The 26,039-nt window shown below is 42.3% G+C and overlaps 1 protein-coding gene across 5 annotated transcripts in view; it reads left to right on the top strand.

Annotated features, from left to right (window-relative positions):
- The window catches only part of FAM193A (family with sequence similarity 193, member A), a 150,766-nt gene that overhangs the window by 60,605 nt on the left and 64,122 nt on the right, over positions 1-26,039 (top strand). For 3 of the 5 annotated variants that reach the window (XM_011936753.1, XM_011936751.1, XM_011936752.1), the window contains 6 exons: positions 6,301-6,378; positions 8,053-8,165; positions 8,307-8,549; positions 11,035-11,188; positions 11,306-11,485; positions 20,254-20,505. In XM_011936753.1, the coding sequence (XP_011792143.1) occupies positions 6,301-6,378; positions 8,053-8,165; positions 8,307-8,549; positions 11,035-11,188; positions 11,306-11,485; positions 20,254-20,505 (1,020 nt within the window). Of the gene's footprint in view, positions 1-3,564; positions 3,637-6,300; positions 6,379-8,052; positions 8,166-8,306; positions 8,550-11,034; positions 11,189-11,305; positions 11,486-20,253; positions 20,506-26,039 lie in introns of all 5 variants that reach the window. The other 2 variants (XM_011936749.1, XM_011936750.1) reach the window with 1 other exon arrangement.

Below are 26,039 nucleotides of genomic sequence, written 5' to 3'. Positions count from 1 at the left end.
ACCTCTAACCAGGCTGGACACCCCTGGCAGGGAAGCATAAGGGACTTGAGGTTGCTGGCCTGAGTGGTCAAGAAATGACCATTATGAAGCAGACGTTCAGCTCATCCCAGACAGCCCCCGGGAGCAGTCTAGACCCCATGTAGATGTGTGTGATCAGAAAGAGTCCCTTGCAAGGGTCGTTCGAAGGCAGAGTGGGCTGTAGTGTGGAAATGAGTTCCCCATGATAGGGAATATGGAGAATGGTTGGAGAGGTGTTTGGACTAGGTGACCATGAAGTCTCATCTCAGATTTCATTTCAGGGACACATCTGTCCCTGACTGGGGCAGGTGGCCTCTGTGCCTGGTACTCATTGTTTCCTAGGGACTTGCAGAGTACCCTTCAGGGGAAGCACCTGTCTGCAAGCCTAAGTGCACATCAGCTTTGCCTGTCAACAACGGTGACTTGCGTGTGTCAGTAGTTCCTGTCCTGGTGCTGAACAGGAGATGCTGGCCTGTTGTAGTGAAGCTTTGAGTCTGGAGGCTTTTCTGCATGGAACTCCCACCTCCCTTTCTCCTGCATTTGGTGTTTTTCTTCTGTAGGATTGATGCTGTTCACTTGATTCATCCCTGGTGGATTAGTCCATTCTTGCACTGCTATAAAGAAATACCTGAGACTGGATAATTTATAAAGAAAAGCAGTTTAATTGGCTCACGATTCTGTGGCTGTATAGGAAGCATGGCTGGGAGGCATCGGGCAACTTACAATCATGGTGGAAGGGGAAGGGGAAACCAGCACATCTTACATGGCCAGAGTCGGAGGAAGGGGGGTGGGGAGGTGCTACACACTTTTTTTTTTTTTTTTTTGAGACAGAGTCTCGCTCTGCCCCCAGGCTGGAGTGCAGTGGCCGGATCTCAGCTCACTGCAAGCTCCACCTCCCGGGTTCACGCCATTCTCCTGCCTCAGCCTCCCGAGTAGCTGGGACTACAGACGCCCGCCACCTCGTCCGGCTAATTTTTTTGTATTTTTAGTAGAGACGGGGTTTTACCGTGTTAGCCAGGATGGTCTCGATCTCCTGACCTCGTGATCCGCCCGTCTTGGCCTCCCAAAGTGCTGGGATTACAGGCTTGAGCCACCGCGCCCGGCCGGTGCTACACACTTTTAAACAACAACCAGATCTCCTGAGAACTCACTATCACTAGAACAGCACCTTTGGGGAAATCTGACCCCACGATCCAATCACCTCCCACCAGGCCCCACCTCCAACATTGGGGAATACAGTTTGACATGAGATCTAAGCCATATCACCTGGCTTTCCCATCATGTGTCAATATAAATTTCTGAGGTTATGAATAATTACTTGTAACCTTCAGGTGACTTCAGAAAAATAGTATAGTTAGTGATAACATAGGGGAAGAGATGGAAGAGAAGGAAGATGAACCCTTACTGAGCGCTGGGCCAAACCCAGTGTGGCTGGAGCCTCACTACTGCTTCCTGGTGTTGCCACATCTGCAGGTGGCAGGAGGCTCCCGAGGGCCTCAGTCAGGCAGGCCTGTTGGGGTTTAGGTCAGCGGTGACCTAAGTAGCATAACATCCTGCCCCTAGGAGCCTGGGGTGCTGTCCTTAGTTCCACATGTGATGGAAATGGCAGATAAAGTTCTAGTTTCAGAGATTCATTTCTCCAATTGAACTGTAACTAAACGCAAAAATGCCTTTAAGGAAATTCCTTTACTAAGACTGAAAAATCCTTTGGGAATAGTAATTTCTTGATGTATCTGTTTCTTGAAGTTAAACATTTATTTTGAACTATTATATATGGTATTATTGCTGTTGTTCCAGGAAAGATAGTATATATGTAAAAATAACATACATATTCTCTCTAGGGAGAAAATACAGTGTCACTTAAAAAGTAAAGTGTATTTCTTTAAAATTGCATGTTACCTCGTTTTTACAAAGAGAAAACCAGTCTCTTCACTAAAGCAACCAGAAGATGATTTTTGTTTTTTGAGACGGAGTCTCTTTCTGTCACCAAGCTGGAGTGCAGTGGCGTGATCTTGGCTCACTGCAACCTCTGCCTCCCGGGTTCAAGTGATTCTCCTGCCTCAGCCTCCCGAGTAGCTGGGACTACAGGCATGTGCCACCACGCCCAGCTAATTTTTGTGTTTGTAGTAGAGACAAGGTTTCACCCTGTTGACCAGGATGGTCTAGATCTCTTGACCTCATGATCCACCCACCTCAGCCTCCCAAAGTGCTGGAATTACAGGCGTGAGCCACCACACCTGGCCAGGAGATGCGTTTTTATTTTCACTCTCTTGTGAAGAAACCATGAGAAACAATCTGCCACTAATACAATTGAGGGAAATGGAGCCACTTTAGTAACATCCAGAGAATAATAGTCATTCTGGAACCACGTATGCATGGGTGGAAGGCTGAGGGGAGCTAAAAACAGCAGAAATTTATGCTCACAGTTCTTGAGGCCAGAAGTTCAGAATCAGTATGTTAGCAGGGCTGTGTTCCCCTGAAGGCTTTGGGGGCAGCTGCAGTGACCCCTGGAGTTCTTGGTTTGTGGCCACTCCACTCTCCACTGGAGCCATTGTAATGCGCCATTTAATTTAAAACCTTTGAATGAACATTGGTTGCTTCTAATCAATAACATTTTAGAAATTTTATACTGATTCAAAGATTTTAAAATGTTGAATACATGTAAAATAATTGAGTCTCTGTTCACAAATAAGTATGTATGTATGTGGCAAGAGAGTGGTAGGTTTTTGTTTGAGATGGAGTCTCACTCTCTCACCTGGGCGGTGGTGTCATCTCAGCTCACTGCAACCTCCGCCAGCTGGTCTCAAGCAGCCCTCCACCTCAGCCTCCAGAGTAGCTGGGATCACAGCACACACCACCATGCCTGGCTAATTTTTTTGTTTGTATTTTTGGTAGAGACGGGGTTTCACCATGTTGCCCAGGCTGGAAGTTTGACATCAAGTATTTTTATGTTTGCTTTCTAAAATTCATTCTTTGTTGTTTGACACATACATAAGCCTGCAGGTACCCAAATTTGTTCCCCCTCCTCCCCCCCAAAAAAAGAAAAAATTTACCCAGAAGCTGTAAGGAGTCAAGGAAGAGGTTTTTATTGATGTTATTTATCAAACAACTCTTACGCTCTACACTAAGATTTTATAATAACTGCAGACATATACAATGAAAAGGGAGAATTGGCACCCATATTGAATCTTTCCATCCAAGAATATGGTATGTCACTCTTTTTTAAGGTTTTTAAAAATATCTTGTATTATGGTTTTATAGTTTGTAAATCTTGACCCATTTTCTGCCTCCATAGTCTGTAGTTTGAGGGGCTACTATGACCGGCATCTTGAGCGGGGAATGTGTGTTTAAAGCATTCATGCTGGAAACTGGGAAAATGGAGATGCCCTGTGACCAGTCGTCTCGCCAGATGCCGGCATTAACTCTTGTTGTTTTTGAGTTGAGTCTTGAATCTGGGAGTCTAGGAAATCACAGTATCTTCTACAAATAATGATAGGTTTATCTCATCTTTTCCAGCATTTGTCCCCTTTTTTTGGCTTCCACTAGGACCTTCAGACCAGTGTGAATAAGAGCATTGATACTGGCACCCTTGTCCAGTCCTGGCTTCGAGGGGCTGCTGTGAGTGTTTCACCATGAAGTTTGATGCTTGCCATACAGACTTTTGATACTTTCTAGCAAATTAAAGAAGTTTACTTTTATTTCTAGTTTATTTAGGCTATCATTTAAAAAATAAAACAGGAAGATGTCAAAATTGGTGGTATGATTTTTCTTACATCAATTTCTATATGAATTAAGAGTTTAGGTTACCTAAATTTGAGACATTCTTGCATTCCTGGGATGAAACGCTAGTAGATCATGATATGTCATTCTTTATTCCATTATTAAATTTGTTAGCTGATATTTGATTTAGGACATGTGTGTGCGCACGCATGTGTGTGTGTGTATGTGTATTTGGACAGCTATATAAAATTATTTTTAGAGACAGGGTTTCACACTGCTGGCCAGGCTGGAGTGCAATGACGAGATATTAGTTCTCTGCAGCCTCGAACCCCTGGGCTCAAGCTGTCCTCCCACTTCAGCCTCCTAAGTAGCTGGGACCATAGGCACGTGCCAGTGTGCCAGCTAAATTTTGGCTTGGCGCAGTGGCTCACACCTGTAATTTCAGCACTTTGGGAGGCCAAAGCAGAAGGATCGCTTGAGCCCAGGAGTTTGAGACCAACCTGGGCAACATAGGGAGAACCCCATCTCTACAAGGAAAAAAAAAAAAATTAGTCAGGTGTGGTGGTGTGTGCCTGTGGTCGTAGCTACTTGGGAGGCTGAGGTGGGAGGATCACAGGCCCAGGAGGTTGAGGCTACGGTAAGTTGTGATCACACCACTGTAGTCCAGCCTAAGTGACAGAGCGAGAGACCTTTTCTCAAAGATAATTTTATTTACAAACAAATGAAATTTTTTGTAGTGGTGGGGGTCTTGCCTTATTACCTAGATTGTTCTCAAATTCCTGGCCTCAAGTGATCCTCCCACCTTGGCCTACCAAAGCGCTGGAATTACAGGTGTGAGCCACTGCATCCAGCTAGGATTTTTATATCTATATTCTGAGGTATAATTGAGTTGTCTTGGTCTTTGAGGTCTTGTTTTGTATAAAGGTTGTGCTAGCTTCATAGAATGAATTGAGAAACTCTCTGCGTTTTTGCAGTTTTCAGGAATAGTTTAAATTTTCTGTCCCATAAAGGATTTGATAGAACCTACCATAAAACTTTGGGGCCTAATTCATTTTTACAGGGAAGAATAGCAAGAACTATAGATCTTGTCTGCCTTTTTCATGTATATGACATTAGTCTATCTCAGGTTTCCTTCTGTATCGAGTCAGTTTTACAAATGGAATTTGGCTCAAGAAGTTAGCCACATCATTTGGTAAAGAGTTGTAAGCTCACACCTGCAGGGCTAGGGAAAGCCACAGAAATGGATGATGTGGGGTAGAGCAGCCCCAGAGTTCCTGTGGTGCTCATGGCCATCACCACCCTCACCTTCGAAAGTGCCCTCAGTGGAGCGTGGGGCATGGGTAGTGAAGGCCACACCTGGGTGTGCGTGCATGTGTTCTCCTGTTCTGTGTTAGGGGCAATCCCCACTTGGGTCCAGCAGTCTTCACAGGGCCACCAGAGCTGCCAAGTTGTCAAGAGAAGGCAGAAATCTGGATTATTAGGTGAAATCTTGAAAATTTTTTAAAAGAGGCATTGTGCAAGTCGGACAAAACAGCCCATGAGCCCCTTGTTTGCAACTCTTCTTTAGATATTGCAAAATATCAACTTAAAAAGATACTTTGTCTCATAGTTTAAAAAACAGCCTTCTGGCCAGGGAGCGCAGTGGCTCATGCTTGTAATCCCGGTACTTTGGGAGGCTGAGGCAGGTGGATCACTTGAGGCCAGGAGTTCAAGACCAGCCTCGCCAACATGGTGAAACACCATCTCTAGTAAAAATAGAAAAACGAGCTGGGCGCAGTGGTGGGCGCCTGTAATCCCAGCTACTCAGGAGGCTAAAGCACAAGAATCGCTTGAACCCAGGAGGCACAGGTTGCATTGAGCCGAGATTGCACCACTGCACTCCAGCTTGGGTGATAAAGTGAGACTCAGTCTCAAAAAACAAAACAAAACAATCTTCATGTGTACCCATATCCTTTCTCAATCCTGATTTTTCGTTTTTTTTTTTTTTTTTTTTTTTTATGTTACCTTTTTCCCCCTTTTTCAGCCTTGGCAGAAGTTTACAGAACCGACTTTCGGTTTTATTAATCACATTTGCTTCTCTGTTTTCTCAGTAATGTCTCTTTTTGCCTTTAATTCCTTCCTACTTCGTTAGTTTTGCTTTGCTTTGCTTCTTAAGACTCATATGCCTGTTAATAGCTCTTCCTTTCCTGTAGTCTGAGCTCTTCGTGTGGCAGGACCAAGTTACCATCATCTTGCTTATTTCTAACACATTCGGGGCACATAATGGGCATTCAGTAGATAGTGAATATTCATCCACTGTATTGACAGATTTAGTCAGAATATCTGAATTTCTCTTTTTAATGTTTATTCATCTCTTTCATGTGAGAAAAGTACTTGTGATGACTGAGTAAAACAAAGAAATACCTGTTAACATATTTGTAGTATTGTATCTTTATTGTTTGCAGATGATGTTTCTCATATATATATCATTTTAAGAAAGTCTCCTCGTGAAAATGTCTTGTATAATTGTCGCAGGTATTAAGGTTTTTCTTTTTTTTTCTTTTTTTTACATCCTCTTACTAGATGACAATGAAAACCAAGCAGCGCATGTTAACAGAAGACTGGGAGCTTTTTAAACAAAGAAGATTCATTGAAGAACAGGTAAGCTTGTCAATAAGAGAGTAGAAATTAAAGGAAGTAGAAATCTGTCCTGACAGCAAATGACTTCTCTGCATGTTGATGTGCTCTGTTAGAACAGCATTGGAGGACCACATTGGCATGTGCTGCCAGCATTAAAAACTGTTCAAGATGGTGTTTTTAATCTCAAGATAAACTAATTTTGTTCACCTATTTCCTTATTTTCCACATATGCCTCAAGAAAAACCCATGTGTATTGAGTGGCCTCTCTATCGCACAGCAGCCTTGGGTATTTTGCAAAGGATATTACCTGAGTCCCCATAGTCCCCTATGAGGCAGGTGGTGTCATCTGCAGTTTACATATGAAGGAGGGTGATGGGGTGAGGTTAAGGATGTCGCCTGATGTCCCAGAGCTGGGATGGGGGCCCAGCATCCCCAGACAGAGTGCTCAAACCTCCAGACAGTGCCAGGCACCGGTGGTGCCTTCAACATGGCAGCTGGCAGATCTGGACTCTCCCTTCCTCAACTTCCTGGCAGTGCCTCCTCCAGCTAGGTTTGTGCTCCACTTTTGCTGGTACTGTTTGGCAGAGCTTGCTAGCAACATCCTGTATCTGGTCTTGGGGCCCTTGGCTTCATCTGGAAACTTGGCTTCCCCTGATCTCCCATCCACGTGCCACACCGACTCTCTTCCTGTTCTCTGCCACTTGTCTCCATCTCCTTTACGAACTCCAACTTCATTGGCCTTTCTGCAAATATTGGTGGTTCCCTGGCCTTGACCCCATGCCTGTCTCCACATTTACATTGTTGTGGTCTCCTCTGGGCACCACAGTATACAGATGGCACCAGTGTTTTGGCATGCTCACCTCTTCCCTTTCCCCATTCTGCATGTGTCCTGTGCTTTTATTGTTGTGGTTTTGAGACAAAGTCTCACTCTGTCACCCAGGCTGAAGTACAGTGGTGTGAACTTGGCTCACTGCAACCTCTGCCTCCCAGGTTCAAACGATTCTTGTGCCTCAGCCTCCCGAGTAGCTAGGATTACAGGTGCCAGCCACCATGCCTGGCTAATTTTTGTATTTTTAGTAGAGATGGGATTTCACCATGTTGGCCAGGCTGGTCTCAAACTCCTGACCTCAGGTGATCCGCCTGCCTCTGCCTCCCAGAGTGCTGGGATTACGGGCGTGATCCACCTTGCATGGTCATCCTGTCCTTTTGTGTGTCCCTTCCAGCTGCCACCTGTGCCATTGGCAGAGTGGGTCCAGAGTTCTTTGAAGTGCAGATGCTCACCTTGTCTGTTGGAAGTTGAGGCGCCATTTCGTCAATAGCTCCCAGGCCCATCCCTTGCCTTCCACGTGCCAATTTTCATTCCTACAGCTCTGTTCTCAGTACCTTGCAAGTACCAAGCACATGGCAGACAGGGTAAAGGCCGGGTGTCTGCAGCAGGTGTCTGCTGTGAGGGCGCACTGCAGCATGTTTGCTGAAGACAAAAGCGATTAGGGTTTCCTGGTACCTGAGCCCTTTGTGGCTCAGCCCCCTGCTTGCTACCACCTCCAGGTCTGCTGCCCCTCTGTTCCTGGTCCTGTCCCGCTGAGGAAGCAGTGTCTGTGAACATGATACATGTTAGCAGAATTACTGAAAAATAATGAGCCATGTCTTGGGGAAGGGTCTTGCAAGATTAAAGCATTTTAAAATTTCCTCTAGTTAACCAATAAGAAAGCAGTTACTGGCGAGAACAACTTCACAGACACCATGAGGCACATGTTGTCGTCCCGGCTGAGCATGCCCGACTGCCCCAACTGCAACTACCGGAGAAGGTAAGCCTGGATTGTGGTGCTGGTGCGGCGGGCCTGTGAGACCTTCACTGGGCTGAGCGGAGGCCCAGAACCTACCCTTAGAGAGCATGGTCTAGTCTTCTGCATTGGCTGGCTTGGTAACTGTCCTTAATTCCTGATCAGATGTGCTTGCGATGACTGCAGCCTTTCACACATCCTCACGTGTGGTATCATGGACCCCCCCGTCACTGACGACATCCACATTCACCAGCTCCCACTTCAAGTGGATCCTGCTCCCGACTATCTTGCTGAGAGGAGCCCGCCCAGCGTGTCATCTGCAAGCTCGGGGTCGGGCTCCAGCTCTCCCATCACAATTCAGCAGCATCCCAGGCTCATTCTCACAGACAGTGGCTCAGCGCCAACTTTGTAAGTTGTGACTTTGTAATAAAGTTTCAGAAATTTAAGTCGTCTAGTAATGAGAAACACATACAATAATGTCCACAAAAGTATGGACATCGTTATTGTGCTTTTCGTGACCAGGGACCCTGAGGTTTTTAAAGCAACTTTTAAAACATAAAATCAGTAAACCCAAACTTTTAACACTGTTTATCTGAAAATAAAAATGGTAAATTAATAAAGGCCAGTAAAGAAAAAACATGTTAGTATGCAGAGAAGAAGTGTCTCTAATTCTGGCTTCACATCTCCTCATTCTCCTGAAGGGTGACCAGTCCAACCATCCGTCCTGTCTCACTGTCAGCCCAGCTCTCATGCTTGTTTCACGTCTTGCTACAAGACTCAGGTGATCGCTTTAGCAAAAGCAATTGAAGGTTTCTGTTGCTCATGTTCCCGCATGATGAGAAGCGCATTTTGTATTAGCAGGGTGACCGTGCAGCTGTCATGAATTCACACTGTAGTTGGCCGGTCCCAGATTTCTTCGCAGTTGTGACCCTGTCATTTGGGGAGGCTTCACGTGCCGATTTCCAAAAGGGTTGTGCATGGACGTATGTAGTTGCTAAAGTCATCTTGGGTTTAGTTTACATGTATCGTGGAGCACACAGGCATCATGTTCCCTGTGGCGGTGTGCAGTGGGAGAGATTGTTGTTCCTGACCTTGGCCGTGCAGCGTTTCTGGGATTTCTCTGACCAGCTGACTTGTGTTCATTCCCTCCATCTGGATTTCTCATGGTGACTGGCGTTTTCCTTCAGTCTTTCCATTTTCAATTTGGGCTTGTTCTCAGACAAAATAATTCTTAAAGGACTGGTCTAAACTCACTGACTCTCTTCGTACAAAGATTGCAGGCTGCTGTTTATTGCCTTAGAGACACTGTGTTCTCTCCAGGGCACAAGAAAGATTGTTGACATTTTTGCAGCTGGCTGTTATCCAACTTCTTACTGAAACATAAAAATTAAACATATATAGCCTAATGAAAATTGAAGATGGAAAATTTCATCCCTGTTCATTTGTCACAGCTGCTGATGTCAGTTATGGTCTCTTGTGCCACACGTGGTAGTGGAAGAAATTGGCTGTGGGAGCCTTTCTCCTTGGGCCGGAACTGCCCATCACCAGTTACCAGGAGGCTAGGTTCTCAGGGCATCTGGGCCTTCAGCAGCTTGTGATCAGTGTCTTCCAAATGTAAACTATGATTTGAAAATCTCCATTGTTATCTTTTGATTTATATTGTCTCTTTCTTGGTGCCTTTTCTAAGTTGGTTAAAAAGGACAATGTGATTGTAGTCACTGTACCACAGTACTTTTTGGACCTTATGGGTTGGATATTTATGGAGCTAGGGCTAGTGAAGCCTCCTGCCATCACATGGAGCAAATGGCTGAGTTACTTCACTAGAACCTCAGTTTTCTCATCTGTAAATGGTGCTGGTGGTCATCCTCAGGAGTGTGTGTGAGCGTTGGCCAAGGCAGTGTCCCAGGTGCAGTGGGCCTGCAGGAAGCCCTAGGACTCTGCACCTTGTGGGTACTGTTTGTACTTCCCTCTGGTGAGCTCCAGACTCGAGCACGTTACTTGTAATGTGTTGAAAAGACACCTGAATTTGGTAGTCCTGGACACTCTTCACTCATTGTAGGAAGTGAGATCACAATGAGTTCCTAGGGTTTTGCCTTCTGGAGGTTGCTGTGTGCCCAGGCTGAAGATGGACTCAGTGCATGTTTTTGTGGACCTTGGAGCATCTGTTTGCACTGAGTTTGAATGTGCCAGTTCTTTTAATACACCAGAAGATTATACATCTTAAGTAGTCTCTGTAGGCTAAGGCCTTGAAATCTGTTTAAAATTAATTTCAGTAAATTTTTCATTTGCCTGTTGCTTAGATGTCTTGCTAAAGCTGATGTTGAATTGTGATCATTAGTGACCAGGCCATAACTGGCCTTAAAGCAAAAAAAAAAAATAGTCTTCTGTTACATAAGTGCCTTTAAAGTTTTGTTAAACTATTTCTGAAAATTTCAGCCCTAAGTTGAAAAAGCAAACACTAAACAGCTAAGGTTTAAAAAAGCAAACACTAAACACCTAAGGTTGCCATCTGTACCCCTAAATTGTGTCGGGAGTAGCAGAGAGACTAGTTTTATACCAGCACTCTTCAGGTCAAATGGAAACGTTATGTCAATCAGTCTGGTTAAATTTTTGTAGTTTCCTTGATATTTCTACTTTCGGAGGTTTTTTTGTTCTTCCAGATGTTACATTATGTTATGTTAATGTTAATTAACATTAGCAAATGTTAATCTTCCAAGCATTTTTGTCTTGTTCAGGTTACTAAGACATGTTAGTAGCATGAATGATACTTAACTGATACTCTTTGTAAATGAAAGCAGTGATCTGTCCAGGAAATATCTGTGCTTAGTGACTGGTTTACTCACCGTCCTTCACAATTGGATGACCTCACAGTGCCCATCTCTGCTTGTATCAGTTGTAGTGATGATGAAGATGTTGCACCATTGTCAGCCAAATTTGCTGATATTTATCCACTGAGTAATTATGATGATACTGAGGTGGTGGCCAACATGAATGGAATCCACAGCGAATTGAATGGTGGCGGGGAAAACATGGCCTTGAAGGATGAGGTATGGACATGGCTTCTTCGTAGCAGCAATAAATGACATAAAATGATGGTCTGACATTTTAATTTTTTATATTACTCTGTTTTGAAAAGTGCAAATTACAAACGATTGTCTTTAAAGTCTCCTCAGATAAGCAGTACCAGTAGTAGTTCCTCAGAAGCTGATGATGAAGAAGCAGACGGTGAGAGTAGTGGGGAGCCCCCAGGGGTCCTGAAGGAAGATGGAGTGCTGAGAAGCAGGAGTCCCAGGACAGAGGAGAGCAAAGCAGAGAGTCCACCCCCATCCTACCCAACACAGCAGGTAGGACTTTGCTTTCTGTTTTGCCAAGTATCTCTTTTTCTGTGTATATTTTTTCTAAACAAGAACATTACTGAATACAAAATTATTCTGTTTCCTATAACTTCTGAAGGTTAGAACCGAAGAGAATCAAGACATACTTACAATCTCCATTTGAATCTTGTTTTTCTTGCTCGAATATCAATCTGGATTTCGCAACACCCCATAGCAGCTCTATAAGAGGCTTTTTTTGTCTGTATAGAAGCAAAGAGAGGAGTTAAAAAAAAAATAGTGGAATATTAAAATTTCAGGAAAGATTTGTTTTTCCTGTTCATTATCTGTTTTTCTGTTAGCCAAAGGCGAGGGTACCTTATTAGCCTTTTTTCTCAGAATTTCATAAATAGATGCTTAACCAGTTTTTGGCCGGGCACAGTGCTCACGCCTGTAATCCCAGCACTTTGTTAGGCCAAGGTGGGTGGATCACTTGAGGCCAGGAATCCAAGACCAGCCTGGCCAGCGTGGCAAAACCCTGTCTCTACTAAAAATACAAAAATTAGCTGGGCGTGGTGGTGGGCACCTGTAATCCCAGCTACTAGGGAGGCTGAGGCACGAGAATTGCTTGAACCCGGGAGGCAGAGGTTGCAGTGAGCCAGGATTGTGCCCCTGTACTTCAGCCTGGGCGACAAAGCAAGACTCTGTTTAAAAAATAATAATAATAATACAATAATAATAAGCAGTTTTTAAATGAAAGAACAAATGAAGGTCAAAGTGCTTGACTGATTTATTAGGTAATATAAATGTAACACTCAGATGGTAAAGGTGATGTTGAAAGGTCTATCTGGGAAGTCTGACCACATCTCCTTACCAGTTTTTTCTTCTATGTGTAATGTTTTTGATGTCTTATCCAAGAAAACTTTGCCTAACACAACACTGTTTTCTTTTAGAAGATTTATAATTTTAGTTCTTAGATTCTGTGGTCCATTGGACTCAACATTTGCTTATTGTGAGGTGAGGGTATAATTCACCTTTTCGGCATAGGTAGATATCCAGTTGTCTCTGTACTGTTTGTCAGAAGTACCCTATTGAATTGCCTTGGCCATTTATTGAAAATTTATTGAAAATGAATGGACTATAAACTATAAGAGTTTATATTTGGACATTCCATTCTGTTCATTTGATCTCTGTGTCGGTCCTTACACCCATAGTGCATTTGACAACTGCTTTATGGTAAGTTTAGGAAAATGGGATAGGGTCTGCCCTACAGCTCAGTACACCTTTTTCTCTCTCTCTCTTTTTTCTTTGAGACGGAGTCTCCCTCTGTCGCCCAGGCTGGAGTGCAGTGGCATGATTTCGGCTCACTGAAACCTCTGCCTCCCAGGTTCAAGCAGTTCTTCTGCCTCAGCCTCCCGAGTACCTGGGACTACAGGTGTGCACTACCACGCCCGGCTAATTTTTTGTATTTTTAGTAGGGACGGGGTTTCACTCTACTGGCCAGGCTGGTCTCAAACTGCTGACCTCGTGATCTGCCCACCTTCGCCTCCCAGAGTGCTAGGATTACAGGCGTGAGCCACTGCACCTGGCTGGCATACCTTTCTCAAAATCGTTTATGCTGCTGAAAGTTCTTTGCATTCCCATATAAATTTTAGGATCTACTTGTCAACTTCTACAAAAAGCCTCCTTGGATCTTGATAGGGATTGCATTGAATTCTTAAATACATATTTAGAATTCTCTAGTGAAATCCTCTGGATGTGGTTGTGGTCTTTTATTTGTGGGATGATATAGATCAGTTTAGGGAGAATGCAATCCTCACAAAATTGAATCTTTTAATCTATGAATATGCTTTTTCTTTCCATTTATTTAAGTCATCTTTAATTTTTCTCAGCAGTTCTAAAAAAATTCCAGTCTTTGTGTCTGGAATGTGTAAGTATTATGTGTTTTCATTCACAGTAAAAGGTATTTTCTAATTTTGATTTCCAACTGACCATTGGTAATACATAGAAATACAATTGGTTTTTTTATATTGGTCTTGTGTTCTGCAGCTTTACTAAACTTGTTTATTCTAGTAAGACTGGTTTTTTGTTGTTGTTGTTGTTTTGATAGATTACTTTGGATTTTCTATATACAAGATCATGTCTGCAAATAAAGTTTTAGTTCTTCCTTTCCAATCTGGATGCAATGCGTTTAATTTCTCTTCCCTTCCCCTTCCCCTTCCCTTTCCCTTTTCTTTCTTTTCTTTCTTCTTTTTAAGAAACGGAATCTTACCCGGTCACCCAGGCTGGAGTGCACTGCTGCGATCATGGCTCACTGCAGCCTCAAACAGCTGAGCTCGAGCAGTCTTGCTCCCTCAGCCTCCCGAGTAGCTAGGACTACAGGTGTATTACAACTACAGGCATGCCACCATGTCCAGCTTAAAAAAAAAAAATTTTTTTGTAGAGATAGGGTCTCACTATGTTGCCCAGGCTGGTCTTGAACTTCTGTCCTCAAGCGATCCTCCCATCTCAGCCTCCCAAAGCTTTAGGATTATCGGTGTGAGGCACCACACCCAGCCTGGATGCTTTTACTTTCTCTTTTTTTTTTCTTTTTTTTTTTTTTTTTGAGACGGAGTGTCGCTCTGTCGCTCAGGCTGGACTGCAGTGGGGCTATCTCAGCTCACTGCAAGCTCTGCCTCCTGGGTTCATGCCATTCTCCTGACTCAGCCTCCTGAGTGCTTTTAATTTCTTACTCTTGCCTTTTTGAGCTAGCTGGAAACTTAGTACAGAATAGAAATGTTGCAAGCAGACATCTTTGCCTTGTTCCCAGTCTTAGGGGAAAAGCATTTAATCTTTGACCACTCTTTAAATGTGGTATCAGGTGCAGGTTTTTCATAGATGCCCTTTATTGGGTTGAGGAAATTCTATTCTACTCCTAATTTCTTGAGTTTTTTTCATGATTTGAATATTGAATTGTATTGAATATTGAATTGTTTCGTTTTTCAAATGTCTTTTCTGCATATATTGGTATCTTGTGGTTTTTGTTTTTTATTTTGTTACCATGGTGTGTCACATCAGTTGATTTAAGGATATTAAATCAACCTGTGGTCCTTGGGATAAATCCCACCTGGCGGTGGTATATAATCCTTTTCATATGTTCCTGAGTTGGTTTGCTAATATTTTGTTAGGATTTTTGCATCTGTGATAATATTAATAAAATAATTGGTCTGTAGTTTCCTATCTCTGTGATGTCTTTGTCTGACTCTGGTATCAGAGTAATACTGGCTTCATAGGATGAGTTAGGAAATGTTTTTTTCACCTGTTTTATGATGGAGTTTAAGATTGAGAGTTCTTAAATATTTGATAGAATTCACCAGCAAAATCCTATAGGCCTGGTCTCTTTTTGTGGGAAGATCTGTAATTACTAATTCAAGTTTCATGTACTTGGAATAGGTAATTTCCAGTTCTCTATTTCTTATTGAGTGAATTTCAGTAATTTTTGTCTTTGTAGGAATGTACTCATTTAAGTTGTCTAATTTGTTGGCATAAAGTTATTCTATTCTGTTGTAATCCTTTTTTTAATTCTGCAGTGCCTGCAGTGATGTTAATTCTTGATTTTGGTAATTTTATCTTCCTTTTAATGGCTTCAGTCACTTGGGCTAAAGATGTGTCAATTTCTCTGTTTTCTTTTCTGTGTCATTGGTTTCCATTCTGAAATTCATTATTTCTTTCTATGTTCTTTGGGTTCGGCTTGCTCTTCCTTTTCTAGTTTGTTGAAACAAAAGCTTAGATGACTGATTATAGAGCTTCCAAATTTATTGAGACTTGTATATGGCCTAACATATGGTTTACCTAGGCTGTGTTCTGTGTGTACTTGAAAATAATTTATATTTTGCTCTTGTTTTGTGGAGTGTTCAGTAAATGAAAGTTTGATCAAGTTGGTTGATGGCATTGTTCAAGTCTTCTATATTGTCTTGGTCTATTCAGGCTGCCATGTAAGGACAGTAATCCCATTCCTGACAGTAGAGCCTTCCAAAGTCCTTACCACCCAATACCATCACTTTGGAGGTTAGGCTGTCAACATAGGAATTTTGGAGGGGCACAGATACTCAGTTCATAGTATGTATTCTTACTGATTGTCTGTCTGGTGGTTTTATCAGTTACTGAGAGAGGCATATTAAAGCCTTCAAGTTGAACTGTTGGATTATTTCCCTCTCCTTTCAGTTCTTCCTGGTTTTGGTTCATGCATTTGGGGGTGATGTTATTGAATTATTGTGATAGCTCCCCTGATGGATTGCCCCTTTTATCATTATAAAATGTTTGTCTACTAGTGTTGCTTAAAGTCTGTTTTATTTGTTAATATAGCCACTCCACCTTCTTGGGTTACTGTGTACATGTTGTATTTTTCCATCCTTTTACTTTCAGTTTCTTTGTGTCTTTGGATCTAGAATTTATCTAACATCTTTTAGTTGGGCCTTGCGTTTTTATCCTGTGTATGTCATTATCTGCCTTTTAAAATATTAAACAAAATTTTTAGTGCACCGTTTGAATTCTTTTGTTGATTCTTTTTTTAATTTTCTTAGCTGCTGTAGGGTTACAGTATGCATCTCTTGTGAATGTTGATGTAAAAAAATGAACAAAAATTAAAATACAACATGTGTCTCTTTTTTTCTTAGAGACAGGGTCTTGCTCTGTTACACAGGCTGTAATGTGGTGGCATCATCATAGCTCACTGCAGCCTCAAACTGCTGGGCTCAAGCAGTCTTCCTGCCTCAGCCTCCTTAGTAAGCTGGGACTATAGGCATGTGTCACCATGACCGGCTAATTTTTTAAATTTTAGTAGAGACAAGGTCTCCCTGTGTTGCCCAAGCTTTGTCTCAAACTCCTGACCTCCAGTGATTCTCCCGTCAGGAACTCCCAAAGGGCTAAGATTACACTTAACCACTGTACCCAGCCACAATATGCATCTTTTTTTGTTGTTGTTTTTTGATACAGAGTCTCGCTCTGTCACCCAGGCTGGAGTGCAGTGGTGCAGTCTTGGCTCACTGCAACCTCTGCTTCCCGGGTTCAAGTGATTCTCCTGCCTTAGCCTCCCAAGTAGCTGGGATTACAGATGTGGATCACCACACCCTGCTAATTTTTGTATTTTTAGTAGAGACAGTGTTTTGCCACGTTGGCCAGGCTGATCTCAAACTGGCCTCAAATGATCCGCCTACCTCAGCCTCCCAAAGTGCTGGGATTACAGGTGTGAGCCACCATGCCTGGCCACAATATGCATCGTAATTTATCACAGTCTACTCCAGGTTACTACTGACTTAATTCCAGTAAAATATACAAACTTTTCTCCACAGTAACTCCATTTCCTTCTTCCTCCTTTGTACTATTATTATCCTATATATGATTACATTTGTATATGTTATAAATCAATAATATGTTTTAATTACTGCTTTATACAGTTTTATAATTTCTAGAGCAAATAAAAGAAAAAAATATATTTATACAGTGCCGGCTGGCCGGCCGGCTGGGCCTTCCTTCCTTTCTTCCTTCCTTCCTTTTCTTTTTTTGTTTTTTTTTTTGTTTGTTTGTTTTTGTTTTGTTTTGAGACGGAGTCACACTCTGTTGCCCAGACTACTAGAGTACAGTGGCACGATCTTGGCTCACTTCAACCTTCGCCTCCCAGGTTCAAGCAGTTCTGCCTCAGCCACCTGAGTAGCTGGGATCACAGGCAAGCACCATGGCACCTGGCTAATTTTTGTATTTTTGGTAAAGATGACGTTTCGCCATGTCGACCAGGCTGTTCTCAAACTCCTGGCTTCAGGTGACCTACCCACCTTGGCCTACCAAAGTGCTGGGATTACAGGCGTGAGCTACCATGCCTGACCTGTATTTATACAGTGTTTTCTATTTGCTAGCTGGCTAGTCATTTCTGGCATTCTTCATTTTAAATTCTGCCGAATTTAAGTTACCATCTTGTTTTTACCTTCCTTTAGTATGTCTTACAGGACTAGTTTGCTTGCAGTTAATTCTCTTTTTGTGTAAATATCTTTATTTGGCCTTCATTTTAAAAAATAGACCAGGTACGGGGGTGGCTTACGCCCAGCACTTTGGGAGGCTAAGGCGAGTGGATCACCTGAGGTCAGGAGTTCGAGACCAGCCTGGCCAACATGGTGAAATCCCATCTCTTCTAAAAATACAAAAATTAGCCAGGCGTGCTATCACGTGCCTGTAATCCCAGCTACTTGGGAGGCTGAGGCAGGAGAATTACTTGAACCCGGGAGGCAGAGGTTGCAGCGAGACAAGATCGCGCCATTGTACTCCAGCCTGGGCAAGAAGTGAGACTCTGTCTCAAAATAAATAAATAAATAAATAGATAATAGAGTGGTTGTTTTTAGGAGTAGCTTTAGATTCACAACAAAGTTGAGTGAAAGGTACAGAGATATCCTATGCCCAGTGTCCCTACACACAGCCTTCCCCACTATCAAATTCTACACCAGAGTGTTACTTTTGTTACAGTCAGACTGTTAGAACAGTCAATTCTCCTGGCAGCCTGGCTTTCTCAAGAAGGTGTTTTAGTAGTGTCTGGGGTCATCCTAGGGACTTGGCCTTGGGCCGCAGGAAGCCTTAGGTGGTCATTGTGTGCCAGAGTTCTGCAGCTCTCAGTATCTCTTTGTTTTTATCCATCTTAAGGTTCATTGAGCTTGGATCTGTAGATCGATGTTTCTCATCACATTTGGGGAGTGGAATGTCCGGGTGTTATTATTTCCTTCGGGGCTGGGTTCTGCACGTGCTGGAGTGCTTCGCTGCTCTCCACGGGCCTCTGAGCATCTGCGTACTTTCCCCTTGTCTCTTCTCTCTGTTCTTAGATCAGTGCCATTGCTCTTCTTCAAGTTCACAGATGATTTTTCTGCCATTTTAAGTTTGCTTTTGAGCCCCTTTAGTGAAATTTTGGTTTAGCTATTGTACTCTTCACCTATAGAATTTATAGTTTACTGTTTTTTTTGGTTTCTCTTTTTTTATGATAATTCCCTATATGTTGAATCTTTATTTTCATATTTTCCTTTAATTCTCTGAACATGTTGTAACAGCTACTTTGACATCTTTGTGTGCTAATTTAATATCTGAACCCACTCCTGTTAACTGTTTGGCTGTTTATTTCCTGCTTGTTGGTCACATAACTTTTTTTTCCAGACAAGGTCTTGCTCTGTCACCCAGGCTGAAGTGCAGTGGCATGATTACAGCTCACTGGAGCCTTAAGCCTCGACCTCCTGGGCTCAAACAGTCCTCCCACCTCAGCGCCCCAAGTAGCTGGGACTACAGGCACACACCACCATGCCTGGATAGTTTTTGTATTTTTTGTAGAGATAGGATTTTGCCATGTTGCCCAGACTGGTCTCGAACTCTTGGGCTCAAGTGATCTGCCCATTTCTGCCTCCCAGAGTGTTGGGATTACAGGTGTGAGCCACTGCACCCGGCCTAGGTCATACTTTTATCTTTGCTTGTCTCATAATTTTTTGTTGAAAACTGAACATTTTAAATAATGTAATAACTTTGCATTATCATTTTTTCCTTTGAGGGTCTTTTGTTGTCTTTTGTTTGTTTCTTTGTTTTTATTATTTCCTGCACTTCAGTTGCAGGATCTGTATCTCCCACATTATGTGGCTATGGATATCTCAGCTCACGTCTTCTCTTCTGCTTTTTAGCTTGGCTTCGAGAGGTCTGCCCTTTGTCCGCCTGGCTGATTGGCCAGCTGATGATTTGGGCGGAGGTTGCCCATGCACTTTGAATCCACAGGGGCTCCACTGTTGGTTGAGGCACTGTCGGCTGTGGGGTGAATGCGCTCAGCGCTCAGCCAGTTCTCAAGCCCCTGTTGGCGCCTTCCTCCAGCCCCTGAGGTGTCTTCAGTGCATGCTTTCCTGGTCAACTAGCGAGTTGTGGACAGTTTAAGAAGCCCTTCTGTGGCGCTCTCATTTCCAGGGTTCTCCCTATTAGATTTCTGTCGCCTCTGCCACTCACTCCAACTGGGACCTCAGTCTCATGGGAACAGGGCTGCAGGCTTCCCTATTTATTCCCTTCTGAGTTCACTGCTTTTACTGCTTCACCCTCTGCCTGACCAGGCTGCTGTTTTTGGCAGCAGGGTTGGTGTGCACTGGCATCCCTGCAGTCACAGAACTCCTGTGCCCGCTGCAGACTGAGTACAGGTGCAGGAAATGGAAAGGGTCCCAGACAAGAAAGTCTGGCGACTTGCTGTTCTTCCCTGAAGTTCTAGCTGATTTACATGAATAAATGTGTCTCAGGATTTTCCTTGGGCTGATTTCCAGAGCCTCAGAATGGTTGCCTTTGACAATTGTGTTCAGTCTTACGTTTGCCCTGAGGGAAAGGAGCCACTGACCTCTTCACTCCACCATATCCATAACTGAATGCTTTGTTTTGGAGAATTTGTGTGTAACCATTTAGAAGCAGTGTGAGCCCAGTGGAGCACGGCCATCCCTTCTCTACTCTGTCGTCTTCACCAGTTCCCTTGTCCCTGCTCACATGTGGGAAGTGAAATTTTCTGCATTAGGCGTAGGATGCAGAACCAGTGGCTCTACCTGAGGCTGTCTGTGGAATGAGGTGCACCTTTCCTCTCTGTGCAGCTTCTTCAGTCCCAGTCTCTTGGGGTCCCTCCTTTTCCTTGCATGGAAGGCCCTGGTCAACTCAGGGTATCAGGAAAAGCCCACTTACCTTTGTATTTGCTTTGTAACTACTTGGCAGAATGTGACTGACTTTAATTCATACCATTTATTGTTTCACTAAATAGGTTTTTTTTTTTTCTTTCCTCTTAGGCTGAACAAGCTTCAAACACTTGTGAATGTCATGTTTGTAAACAAGAAGCTTCTGGACTGACACCGTCTGCAATGACAGCTGGAGCCCTTCCTCCTGGCCATCAGTTCATGAGCCCAGAGAAGCCCACACACCCTGCACTGCACCTTTACCCTCACATCCATGGACACGTGCCTTTGCACACTGTTCCACACCTGCCACGCCCTCTCATCCACCCCACCTTGTATGCAACGCCCCCCTTCACACACAGTAAGGTAAGTCAGGGCAAAAAGGGTCTGAAAGCTCACTCTTCACTGAGATCCTGCAGGAGTACGTAGTCAAACAAACAGAAATCTGTAAATTAGCAGCTTGCGTAGGATAGCATCTGCTCTCAATAGGAAGGTCTGCAAGTGTTTCCTTTCACCATAATCTCTTAAGCCCTGTAATGTTGAACCTTTACAGTTGTAGCAATAATTAAAAACAACTGTGAAGGTCATAGTCCTTTTATTCAGAATTAAATAGAACAGAAGGATTTTTCAGGTGATACGTCTAACAGGTTAACCCTAGGGAATACTTCCACAGACGACCAGTTATCTGCTTGTGATCTTCCAGGGCTTGCTCTTTTTCTTAATGTGATAGATAAAATAATGTGAATATAACATGAGTCCTCTAACACTGGCTGGACTCTACGGGGTCTAAAATGACTATGCTTCTTTAGCATTTAGAAATACACAAGCCTAAATAAAGGAGGAGCCCTAAATGTGATGCCACAGAAAATTATAATGCCCTGCAGGTTATGGAGCACTGGGGAGGGGAGGGTATAGACAGGAGAAGCTGCCAGAAACCCAGTGTGAAGAGCCCATTCAGGAAGTGGAGTGAGGATCTAGAAATAAGTTGATTTTTATGCATTTCTTCTAAGAGAACCTCATGTGTTTACTTAGTATCATAGCCTTTACAGCGAAATTTTTAGGCTGGTTTCATTCTTTGGACCTTAGATAGCTTTGCCTCTCTAGTTATTTTGAGCTTACCTTTACCAGAATGACTCACTGTAATTCTGATTGTTTTCTTTTTTTTCTTTGTACCAGTTATTCTTGTCCAAAGGTAGCTCTGATCAATCGAAAATGAAATTTGTTTCAAACTCTAATTTATTATTTAAAACAATGATTTTAAGCTGGAACAGAAAGGGAGGAGGACATGACATGGCATGATTTTTTCCAGACCACATTTTTTCCAAACACGTGTGTGTTTTCTCCCCTCCAGGGGTCACTGTGAAGTGGGGTACATGTAGCCCATAAGTGAGCTTTGTTGTCTGTTTGCTAGGGAGAGGCACAGGTGGAAGATTAACAGACACAGGTTTAGAATAGAGTGTAATAAGTTTGTCACATCTATTGTAATTACTTGACACAACCATCGAAATTCATGCTTAAATTTTGTTAGATTGAATATTGCTCAGTTTGAACATTTAATGATGTCTTAATAATAGAATGCTTTTTAATAGCATTTTTCAGGTGTATAGTCAGAACTAGGCTATCTTCATGGTCCACCTGGTTTGTAGCCTGATTTTCTCTGGGTGTATGTGTAAAGTTAGGAAGTGTTTCACTCCTTGCTATTGCCTGAATAGAGGTCTGTTACCTAGTTCTGAGAAAAGATAATATTCTGTTACATATTTTTGCTGGTGGAAGCTATTCAAGAATTAGTTCCTAAAAATACTCAAGTAAAATAGTAAAATTGATTATTACTAAAGACTGGGGGCCCCTTTGGTTAAAAATTGATTATTTTTCCCTGGCTTTTGGCCTTTTCTCAGGAAATTAGAGATCTATATATGGGTAAAAGAAGAAAAACATATTTTAGGAGCATCATTTGTGTCTATTATCTGTTCTTTTGATACCTGTTAAACTTTAATCATATAGAAAGGTTAGAAAAGCAAATATGGATAGAAAAGCAATTATGAAGGTCAAGCCATATGCGGTAGAAGTCGTATAGAAATTTAGAAATTTATAACTAAATGTTATTTCTACCATTTTGTCAACTGAAGTCTATTCACTGATTCATTTAAAATATGTTATGTGGTGGCCATTATTATGTGGAAACATAAGATACAATTAACAAAATACTTCATTTGCATCTGGTATGAAAATGTTCGTTACTGTAAACAAACTTGAATTGTCACTTACCAGGTCTTACAAGATTAGTTTGTGTTATTTGACTTAGTTTGACTTAGTTGGATGCTGTGACCACATCTGTGCCTAAATGCGTAATGCATTAGCAGCCCTGAAGGGGTCTCCTGGTCCACCAGCGAGTTGTGGACAGCTTAAGAAGCAAATGAGCTGTATCAGAATAGCACAGATTTCAGTGACATTGGAGGACATTTCAGAAAGCAAACGAGCTGTATCAGAATAGCATACATTTCAGTGATACTGGAGGAAGTTTCTTAGAGATAATCAACAGGAGGATTGTAGAGAGGCAGAAGGTGGGTGCTTAACGTGGAGGGGGCCTTGTGTGCTTCTGACCTGCCACTGTGTCTGCCATCACTTTTGCATTGTTGGGGCCTTGGGGAGTTCCTGCTGTGCTGTGGTCACAGTTGTTGCCTTTTAAGACATTATGTCATTGTAGTTGTAATTCTTTTAATTCATATTTTTGGCATTGTAGGTAAATATTTAGTACCTAAAATGTTTAGCATGAGTACTATGAAAAATTTATTTTCTGGCCAGTTGTGGTGGCTCACGCCTGTAATCCCAGCGCTTTGGGAGGCTGAGGTGAGAGGATTGCTTGAGCCTGGGAGCTCAAGACCAGGGCAACATAGTCCTGTCTCTACAAAAAAAAAAAAAAATTCTTGAAATTAGAAAGACTTGAAGACTAATTTCTATTTTGAAGTGTCTTCATACCAGTGACATATTTAATTTATATATTGAGCATAAGTTATTTGAAAGTTCAAAGTAATTGCTGAGAAAAATACAGTAATGAAATACTACATAAAATAAAAACTGTAAGTGCCAGAGCGTTTAATTTCCAAATATTTGGGGATCTCCCGACTGTCTTTTTGTTACTGATTTCTACTTTAATTCCATTGTGATCTGAAAGCATGCAGTGTATAATTTCTGGTTTTTTTTAGTTTATTAAGGTATGTTTTATGGCCCAGAACATGGTCTGTCTTGGTGAATGTTCTGTGTGAGCTTCAGAGGAATGTGTGTTCTACTGTTGTTGGATGAAGTGGTCTTCAGATGTTCGTTATGTCCAGTTGATTGATGGTGCTCTTGCGTTCTGTCAGTCAGCAACTATGTTCTGACTGATTCTCTGCCTGCTGGATCTGTTCGTTCTGATTGAGGACTCTTGAAGACTTCCATTGTAGTAATGGATTCATCGGTTTCTCCTTGCACAGTTCTATCAGCTTTTGCCCTGCAAAGTTTGATGCTTTGTTATTAGTGGCACACACATTGAGGATTGTTATGTCTTCTAGGAGAATTGACCCTTTATCATTATGTAATGCTCCTCGTTACCACTGGTAACTTCCCTTGCTCTGAAGTCTGCTCTGCTTGAAATTAATATAGCTCCTCCAGCTTTCTTTTGGTTAGTGTTAGCATGGTATGTCTTCCTTCATTGCTTTACTTTTTGAAAAGAGTTATTATAGTAACATATGCATAATATAAAATTTACAGTCTTAACCATTTTTAAGTGTAGAATTCAGTGGTCTGTCTCCATAACTCTTTTCATCTTGCAAAACTGGAGGTTTTTACCCGCTAAACAATAACTCCACTTCCCCCCAACCCTGGGCATTGATCATTCTACTTTGTGTCTTTATGATTGTGACTATTCTAAGTACCTCCTGTACATGGAATTAATTGTACAGTATTTCTCTTTTTGTGACTGGCTTATTTCATTTCACTTAGTGTAATGTCCTCAGCATTTATTCATGTTGTCGCGTATTGCAGAATCTCCTTCCTTTTTAAGGCTAAACAATACTTATCATATGGCTGTACCCTATTTTGTGTCTCCGTCAGTGAACACTTGAGTTGTTTCCATACAGTAGCTACTATGAGCAGTGCTGCTGCAAGCATGAGTGTGCAAATATTTCAGGACCCTGCTTTCAGTTGTTTGGGGGTGTGTACCCAGAAGTGGAATTTATAGATCATATGGTAATTATATTTCTAATTTTTGGAGGAACTGCCACCGTTTCCTACAGTGGCTGCACCATTTTACATTCCCACCAGCAGTGCACATGGGTTTCAGTTTCTCTACATCCTCATTATCACTTTTTATTTTCTGTTTTGCTTTTTTAATAGTAATCATCCTCATGGATGTAAGGTGGTATCACATTGTAGTGCTTTTTTTCTTGTGTAAATGACCGTTGACACCTTGTAGTTTTGATTTGCATTTCCTTAGTGTTTGGTGATGTTGGCATCTTTTCATGTGCTCATTGACTGTTCGTGTATCTTCTTTGGAGAAATGTCTGTTCAAGTCCTTTGCTTTTGTTTGGATCAGGTTTGTTATTGCTGTTGCATTTTAGTTCTCTCTGTATTCCGAATATTCGTCCGTTATCAGATAGATGATTTGCAAGCATTTTCTCCCATTCTGTGGGTTGACTTTTGACTCTGTTGATAGTGTCTGTTGATGCACAGCGGTTAACAGTTTTTCATGCAGTATGATTTGTCTGTTCTTTGTTGCCCATGCCTTTGGCGTTACATCCAGTAAATCATTGCCAAATCCAACGTTGTGAAGCTTTTGCCCTCTGTTTTCTTCGAAGAGTTTTGTTCTTTGCTTACATTTAGGTCAGTAATCCATTTTTTAGTTCATTTTAAAATATGGTGTTAGGTAAGGGTGCAACTTCATTCTTTTGCATGTGGATATTGAGTTGTCCCAGTACCATTTGTTGAAAAGACTGCCCTTTCCCTGTTGTGAAGGATCTTGCCATCCTTGTCAAAAATCATTTGACCATATATCTGAAGTTTCATTTTTCGGCTTTCTGTTCTGTTCCATTGGTCTGTATGTCATGCTGATACCACACTGTTTTGATTGCTATATCTTTGCAGTAAGTTTTGAAATCAGGAAGTGTGAGTCCTGAGTCCACCAGGTTTGGTGGTTTTTGTTTTTTGTGTAAAGATTTTTTGGGTTGGCTAAGCGCAGTGGCTCACACCTGTAATCCCAGCACTTTGGGAGGCCAAGGTAGGTGGATCACGAGGTCAGGAGATCGAGACCATCCTGTCTAATACAGTGAAACCCAGTCTCTATTAAAAATACAAAATCTTAGCTGGGCGTGGTGGCGCGTGCCTGCAGTCCCAGTTGCTCGGGAGGCTGAGGCAGGAGAATCGCTTGAACCCAGGAGGCAGAGGTTGCAGTGAACTGAGATTGCACCATCGCACTCCAGCCTGGGCAACAAGAGGGAAACTCTGTCTCAAAAAAAAAAAAAAAAAAAAAAAAAAAGATTGTTTGGCTTATTCAGGATCCTAAGAGATTCTATATGAATTTAGGATGGATTTTCTATTTCTTCAAAATATATCATTGGGATTTTGATAGGGGCTACATTGAATCTGTAGATCACTTTGGGTAGTGTGTACATTCTAACAGTATTGTCTTCTAATCAATGAATATGGTACGTGTTTTCTTTTTTTTTTTTTTTTTAATTTCTTAGAGCAATGTTTTGTAGTGTTTGTTTGAGACAGTCTCCCTCTGTTACCCAGGCTGGAATGCAGTGGCATGATCCCGGCTCACTGCAACCTCCACCTCCTGGGTTCAAGCAGTTCTCCTGCCTCAGCCTCCTGTACAGGCATGTGCACCATTCCCGGCTAATTTTTTTTTTTTTTTTTTTTTTTTT

The sequence above is a fragment of the Colobus angolensis genome, unplaced genomic scaffold (assembly GCF_000951035.1).
Source record: "Colobus angolensis palliatus isolate OR3802 unplaced genomic scaffold, Cang.pa_1.0 Scaffold157, whole genome shotgun sequence".
NCBI classification, from domain to species: Eukaryota; Metazoa; Chordata; class Mammalia; order Primates; family Cercopithecidae; genus Colobus; species Colobus angolensis.
Note: the sequence above shows the minus strand (reverse complement) of the source record. Positions and strands in the feature narration are given on the sequence as shown.